This window comes from Rhagoletis zephyria, unplaced genomic scaffold (assembly GCF_001687245.7).
Source record: "Rhagoletis zephyria isolate East Lansing unplaced genomic scaffold, Rhagoletis_zephyria_1.1 Rzeph_scaffold_02375, whole genome shotgun sequence".
Taxonomy (NCBI): Eukaryota; Metazoa; Arthropoda; class Insecta; order Diptera; family Tephritidae; genus Rhagoletis; species Rhagoletis zephyria.
This window is the reverse complement of record NW_016159459.1, coordinates 56,544-64,476: the sequence shown is the minus strand read 5'-3', so window position 1 is coordinate 64,476 and position 7,933 is coordinate 56,544. Positions and strand designations below refer to the sequence as shown.

General features: G+C 44.5%; 1 protein-coding gene across 1 annotated transcript; it reads right to left on the bottom strand.

The window, feature by feature from the left end:
• Window positions 1-2,501: 2,501 nt before the first annotated feature.
• LOC108366682 (uncharacterized) lies at window positions 2,502-6,610 on the bottom strand. Its single transcript, XM_017621144.1, has 2 exons — window positions 6,082-6,610; window positions 2,502-4,720 (listed from the first exon to the last, which is right to left on the bottom strand). The coding sequence occupies exons 1-2, from the start codon at window positions 6,579-6,581 to the stop codon at window positions 3,475-3,477; spliced, it is 1,746 nt and encodes a 581-aa protein (XP_017476633.1). The 5' UTR covers window positions 6,582-6,610; the 3' UTR covers window positions 2,502-3,474.
• Between the last annotated feature and the right edge of the window lie 1,323 nt (window positions 6,611-7,933).

The following is a 7,933-nucleotide window of genomic DNA, read 5'->3' as shown; positions in this document are numbered from 1 at the left end:
CTGATTTTAAACCTTGGATGACTTGGGTAAGAGCCTGTGTAGCAGTGAGCAGGTCATAACTTCCAGATAGGATGTCATCCACATAGGTTTCTTTGGTTAATATGGGCGCAGCCAAGGGTGGGTAATTTTTACGTCTTGTGGTAATTGGTGGAGAGTACGTATGGCTAGATATGGAGCATAATTAACGCCGAACGTGACGGTTTTCAGTTTATAGTCTTGTATTGGACTTCCTGTGGATGAACGAAAGGTATGTCTGTGAAAGTCTTGGTCTTCTTCGTGTAAGAGAATTTGGCGATACATTTTCTCCATATCACCATTGAAGACATATTGGTAAGTGCGCCATTTGAGAACTAGTAGCATCAAATCGGGTTGTAGGGTCGCCCAATTTCTTTGATGCATTGAAGACAACTCTTACTTTCGTGGTTCTTTTTTCAGGCTTTATAACTGCATGTTGGGGAAGATAAAGGAGAAGTATTTTCCCTGTGAGGTTATCTCATGCGAACTCGACGGTTCCATATGATTGATATTCCTCAAAACACTGTCATAAAGATGTTTTAGATCGCCTTTCTTGAGAAGATTCTTCTCCATACTGAGGAATTGCTGCAAGGCTGCGGTGCGAGAATGTCCTAAGGCGATTTTGTCAGGAAAGCTTGACATAAATGGGAACCGGACTATATAACGTCCTTCAGTGGTGCGGGTCGTTGTTGATTTATAAAAATCTTCACATATCTCGTCTTCCGGGGGGATGTCTTCATATTTTGGAACTTCTTCTAAGCCCTAAAATTTTTTGAGTTGCATATTCAAATGCTCATTTGTGGCTTCTTCTACCTGAGAAGAGAAAGTTGCAACTCTTTCTGGGATCTGGCCGCTCAATATCCAACCGAATATGGTCTTCTGGGCAAATAAGTTGCGAGAGATTCTTTCAAGACCATCAAGCATAATTTGAGGAAGCTGTTTTTGGCGATTCGTGGCCGGACACCAAATAAGAACATCCACAATCTTCGTTGGCATGTAATAATGTGTGGAATGTTTTATTTCCTTTAGAAAAATTGAAATTAGTTACATTAATACAATTTACAAAATTCTACTTACACTTTTGTGTGATTCCTCCGATATGCCAGCCACGAATGCCGCTATTTTCTCTGCACATAATGGCTGTCATATCGTTTACACAGATTGGCATGGCGTTGCCACTAACACAAAATTTTACATACAATTTACGATACAATTAGGATTGCCATCTTACAAAAATACAATTATGTTTTATTAACTCCTAAGCCGCGCCAACATGCCCGCCTCCGTGGATCTAACCAGGTCCACCAACATCTAACCTGGCCAGTATGCATGCTGGCGTTTGTATACGCCGTCCCGTGTTTTCACTCGCGCGGCTCTTACTTGTCCATCGACGCCTGGGAACACTTGGACAATCCGCCCTGTCGGCCACTTCGATCGATGCATGTTTCCGTCGCAGAGCAGGACGATATCATCTACGGCTAGTGGCTTCTGTACACCGTACCATTTTGTTCGCCTCGTCAAGTCGGGCAAGTACTCGTCTATCCACTTTCTCCAGAATCTGTGCTGCATCTGTTGAACTTTGTACCACTGCTTTCTGGTCGGGATCATCTTTTCTTGGTCCGGATGTGGGGTTTGTTCGGAGTTTGGAGCACCTAGGAGAAAATGGTTAGGGGTTCGCGGTTCGTCAGTGTATTCGTCTAGTGGAATGTGCGTCAACGGTCGTGCGTTAACTATGTTTTCTGCTTCGCACATGAGGCTGTACAAACAGTGCTCTTGAAGGGTTTCGTCGTTCAGCGCATGTCCCATAGCACGTTTCACGCTACGGACAAGTCGCTCCCAGCAGCCACCAGCATGGGGATTCAGGGGGCAATTGAAACCCCATTCGATGTGTTTATTTGCCAGTGCATTAGTATTTTGCCATTCTCGAAATCAATCCTCAGGCGTCTCAACTCTTTGTTAGCTCCGATGAAGTTTGTGCCATTGTCGGAGCGGATGCGCACTGGTGTTCCTCGGCGGTTCATAAAGTTGCGTATGCACATGAGACAGGTATCCGTTGACAAATCCTTGGCGAGTTCTAAATGTACTGCGCGGATCGTAAGGCAAGTAAATAGCGCGATCCAACGCTTCTCGCTTCTTCTGCCAATCGCGACTGTAAACGGACCCATGTAGTCCAGACCGACGTATGTAAATGGCCTTACGAAGTGTGTAAGTCTATCTACCGGAAGTTGGCCCATTTGTGGAGGATTCGGCTTGGCTCTTTCCCTTACGCAAACTTGAGATCTTCCCGCAGCACGCCGCACCTCTGCTCTGAGTTGTGGAATCCAATATCGCCGCCGTATCTCCGCGATTATCGTGCCTTCATTTTGATGTTTCCAGATTTTGTGATAGTAATCTACCACGAGCTCGGTGACGTGATGGAGTTTAGGCAGTATTATCGTCCGACGTGAATGTGGGGGGATAGCTGTTGCAGCATCTATTCGTCCCGCCATCAGCGCGTAATATTCCTCAGCAAAGCTCTCCTGTTGTACTGCACGAATTATCGCAAATTCAGCTCTTCTTACTTCCGTAGCGCTTAGTCCTCCGTAGATTCTTTGCTTACGTCTTTCCTACAGTTGTTTCGGAATCGCAGAATCCAACCTACTACTCTGGTCATGAGGATCAGCGTCGAGAATTTCTTAAACATGAAAATGCTTATCTTAACTGTCAAAACTGAGAATTTTGCGCGAGGTTCCTCGTGCTTATTCGGACTCACCGCGTCCGGCGGCCACAGGTGTTCGTCTTGTGGTAGGAACTTCGGCCCACCGATCCAGGACGAATTTCTTTTGTCTGCCCTCGGACGGGTTCCCCAATCAGCCGGATTCAAGGCGCCTGGAAACCATCGCCACTTATTAACGTTGCTAGCCTCCAAGATCTCGTTCACGCGATGAGCCACGTATGGTTTATAGCACCGGTGATCAGATTTTACCCAAGCTAGCACTGTTTTGGAGTCACTCCACATCACCACTCTCTTAGAGAACTTGTCGTGACATTGAAGGATGCTCTTGCGAAGTCGCTTAGCCAACACTGCAGCCTGCAGCTCGAGGCGGGGAATAGATGTAAGCTTTAATGGTGCGCATTTTGTCTTTCCTGAGATGAATATGGGATTGGTAGTACTTGCTCCCTCTGGTGACCTCCAGTATGCTACTGCTGCATAAACTACTTCGCTCGCGTCGGAAAATATGTGTAGTTCAACTGTTACTGCTTGAAGTGTAATCCGTAGCCCCGCGGCACGCTTATTTCTTCCAAACGCTTGATCGCTTTCAACCATCTTAGCCATGCTTCATGCAATTCTTCCGAGATATATTCATCCCAGGCGGTACTCGCACGCCAAGTTGACTGTAAGAGGAGCTTCGCTTCCATAGTGTACTCCGCCGCCATTCCAAACGGATCAAACACCGACATGGTGACGCTCAATACTTCTCACTTAGTTGGTCTCCGCTGGCCAGCAAGCACTACTGGATCCACCTTCGCAAACGACAGCACAAGTCTGAAAACATCATTAATCGTATCCCACTGTAACCCGAGGACTTTCTGAAAAATACCAGCATTATCTCTATCGAGCTTTAAGTACGACGGACGTTCTTCTTTATTATTCATTCTTTTAGTTAGCTGTTCAGAGTTTGATACAAAACGCTTTAATTCAAAACCTCCCTGTTTATGAACCCACACTACCTGCTCAGTTATTTGGATTGCCTCGTCTACGGTGGAGAAACAGTGGACAAAATCGTCGACGTAGTGGTTGTTGACTATGGTCTCCACCGCTTCAGGAAACCGTACTCTAAACTCCTCTGCGTTTTTGTTCTTAAAGAACTGTGCCGAGCTTGGTGAGCAAGTGACTGCAAATGTCATCGCGCTCATAGTGTAGACTTCGATGGGATGTTCAGGGTCTGTGCTCCATAAGAAGCGTTGTACTGCTTGATCCTCGGCGCGTATCTTCACTTGGTGGAATATTTCCACTATGTCCGCACATACACCTACTTGCCTCTGCGGGAATTTCATTAGGATGGTTGCTAAAGGTTGGTTTAAGTCTGGTCCTCTAAGCAAAGTCGAGTTCAGCGGTACATTGTTAACTTCCGCAGCAGCGTCAAAGACAAGTCTCATCTTTCCAGGTTTGTTCGCGTTCCAAACTTCAAAGTGTGGTAGGTACCAGCTAAGCTTTCCTCCTGTCAGGACCTCATCCGCCGTCAGTTTCCTTGCATATCCTTTAGCCTCGTATTCCTTCATTACGTGAACGTATGCTGACTTAAATTTATCTTCGCGCTTGAATTTCTTTTCTAGAGCTAACAACCTGTTTTCCGCCATTTTTCGACTATCTAGTAGTTCCACATTCTCCTGCCTCCAAATCAGGCCAGTCTCAAAGTGGGAACCCTTTCTCACGGTCGTGCTTTCTAACAACTCTTTAGCTCTGACTGTATCTGCATCCACACAGTCCTGCACCCCTTCGCGTACACTAAGATATTCGTTAATTAAATAGTCACTCACCAAACGCTCGAGCCTCTCCAGACCGTTATCCACATTTGCAAAGTGCACATAGTTGCACCGTTCTCCAACGCCTCGATTCCTGCCACCGTAGGCAATCCAGCCGAGCTTCGTAAGTGTCACCGAGTAACCATCCACTCCATCGGCAACAGTCTTCCTTGAGATGCTTAAGTGTGCGTTGTCTAACCTAGCGATGGGCATAATGTGCACATACGGGCAATATGCCCAAACGTGCAAACCGCGGGCAAATGTGCAAACTGTTGGGTAGATGAGGTGAGGTAATTATGAGGGGCATAGGGGAAACAGAAAATTTTGCGCGAATTGCATCTGTATGTGTGATCGGAATGAGAGAACAAGTATATGTGAGTACTCACGAATGTGTATAAAAAGATTTTCGTATCCAGAATAAAATTCACTAAATAAGCACTGAACATGGCAGGAAAGGTATTCTAATAGTATTATATAGTTGTCGAATATTTTTAGGTATCTTCGGCTCAGCTAACATGAAAGAAGCAGCATGTATGCATATCTATATATTTTTGATGATTTGAAGATTTTAATTTTTAACGATGCAAAGTGAAGTGTATGTATATACATTTTGATTAAATCAAAGGTGTGTATTTAATTTGACAGCACTTGTGCAAATGCTTTATTTTTTTTTTTTTTTTTTAATGGCAGGTATGGACATAAATAAGTTAAATGTAAGTGCACAAAATCCCAACACTAGTTATAAAACCATATAACGAAGTTCCAATTTTGTTTTTGTTAAAAAACTGATGGTTTTTTATAAACATATGATCTCTAATTTTATCAAATAAAGTTTAACTGCTAAATTATAAAATAAACATTTTTTTTTATAGGAGTTTACAGAATTTAAATGATTTAGCAGGATTCTAGCGATTTTTGTTTATTAATCTGGCGGGACGACAGAAACAAAAATGGCAACACTGGTTGTGAGTACCGACTTGCTTGCGCGCATATTAGCTGTTTTGTAATTCACTTTTGCACTGTCAGCGTTCAGTTGGTCGCAAATTTTCAAAGGGAGGGGTTGTTCTTGCGCAGAAAATTTTTCGTTAGAAATTTGGTTGGAAAAAAAGGACAATCATGTACAAAACAACCTTTTTATATGACGGTTATCTACCGACTGATCCTAGTAGCAGCGCTAGGCTCTCTTATTTACGAACACATGCGCAAGCAAGATCGTTAACGCGTTATTGTTCGCCAGTATGAATTAGCACATACTATTTTTTACATATGTATAATCAATTTAAACTTTATTGATTTATTAATAAAAAAAATTTAGTTGGTCGGTATATCATGATGTTGAATTATTTTTAATAAATATACTACAAATATAGTTAGAAATTGTTCCTCTATAAAAATGAGGTGAAAATAATAGCCTTTGGCAATATACATTGCATAAAATGGGTTAGTAAACGTACACGGCTATTGCTTACCCTTTCGGTTTTAAATTTTTACCCCGCATCAAGCACCTGCTTGCCCGCGCTGCTGCGCGCGAGCCGTTCTGCCGCCCATTCCTAGTCTAACCCAACCAACAGTTCCGGGACCGCTCTATCATATCTCTTGATCGGCAAGTGACGATATTTGTACGGCACCTCTGATAGCTGGAGTGTCTGTGTCGGCAGTTGAAGGTTGTTCACCGTTCTGATATTCCGCAACAAAAACTTTTTATTAAACCTACCAACCCCGGATATTTGAACGTCGACCCTGCTTGACTGCTCTGTTACCGTGGTACCGCCGAACCATTGCAACGTCAAATTTTCCTTCTGCCCTTTGAGACCCAGGCGTCCAAACAAGTTACTATTCATCATTGATATTGCCGAACCATCACCGAAGAGGGCGAAACTGTTTATGACTCGCCCGTTGGCGTACAACCGCACTGGCAATATTTTGTACAGCAATCTCGAACTCGGATTTGGAATAATAGCACTGGTGAAGACTTGTTGCCGTGCCGCAGCTTCCATTGGAAGCCGTCCATCTGTTGTTCCTTGCTGGCGAGCGTGAAGTAGCTCGTGCTGCTTCCGCATTTACCGGTCCATATTGCATCTGTGTTGTTCAGTGCAATCGTTGCTCCTGTGACCACTTCGCAAACAATTGAAACACAATCTCTTTTGTCGGACTACACGCCACCGCTGACCCCACTGCATGTCAAGGAACCTCTTACATCGGCTTATTACGTATCTGCCTTCACATACAACACATATGCTTGCATCACGATTACCACTGTTAATGTCCTGGGTGTGAAAGAAACGCCCGCGACCCTCGACTCTTCCGCTCTGCCTGAGATCCAAGTTCGTATTGACGCAAGCACTCGCCACCAACCCCGAAAGCTCTTGCAACCAGTCGCTGAAGTGACATATGTTCGGCCTCGGTACAATGGTCAAGGCATGACTAGCCCAGTCGATCCTCTTCTGTACTGGTAACTTCGACAGCAGTTCGTCCATGAGTGTCGGGTTCGATAAGTGGTGATCGCAGTTGGCAGATTGTAAGAACGAGGATAAATTCTGTACCTTGGTAGCGAACGGCACAATTTGTTCAATGCGATTTTCCACTATAGGAGCTACACCCTGTATCTTTGCGATTTGGCTTTTTACCAGTTGCTCTGGCCTACCAAAGCGGTCTTCAAGGGTACTAATGACGCGCGGCACGTTGCTGCTATGAATAAGTAGGCATTCGACCACCTCTATTGCCTTACCTTTAATGGCCTTCTGCAAGCGCATCATATTTCGTCGCTCACTGTAGCGATACTCCTCTGTGGTCATAGCAAACGAATCCTTAAACATGGGCCAGTCTTCAGGACGCCCATCAAATTCCGGCAGATCGTACAACTTACGCCCTTGAGTTACTCTGGTATCTGCTAAGGTCCGATTCCAATCGCTCAATACCCCTGCCAACGACCCGTTCACGCTTTCGACACCAACGTTGCTAGGTGCTATAGAGGTTGCTGCTAACATCTCGTGTTGTTGTTGTTGACTCTGCCTTAACTCCACTTGTAGCTCCTGCATCTGCTGCAGCATCATGTTGAGTTTTGCCTCCATTGTCGTTTGCTGAGTTTCGCCCGCTTCCATTGGTTGTTGCTGGATTGTCGTATTTAAGTCGTCCAACCATTCGACGTCGCCGCCTGATGCACTTCCCTTGCTTCCAGAACGCGTGTTTGGCATGACTACGCTTGTTACCGATGAATCTTTCTCGAACGAGAAGAAAACAAAATCTTCTGGCTGGAACCTTCTAAATCTTCAAGTTGTGACTCGCTGACGCTATCGCCGATGAGGTTTAATTAAAAAAATCGAATTCGTAAAGAAAAAATAAATGTAGGAGTTGAGGGGCAAAACCGATTAAAACCGCAGACTAAAGACCATTAAGCAGACGAATGTTTTTT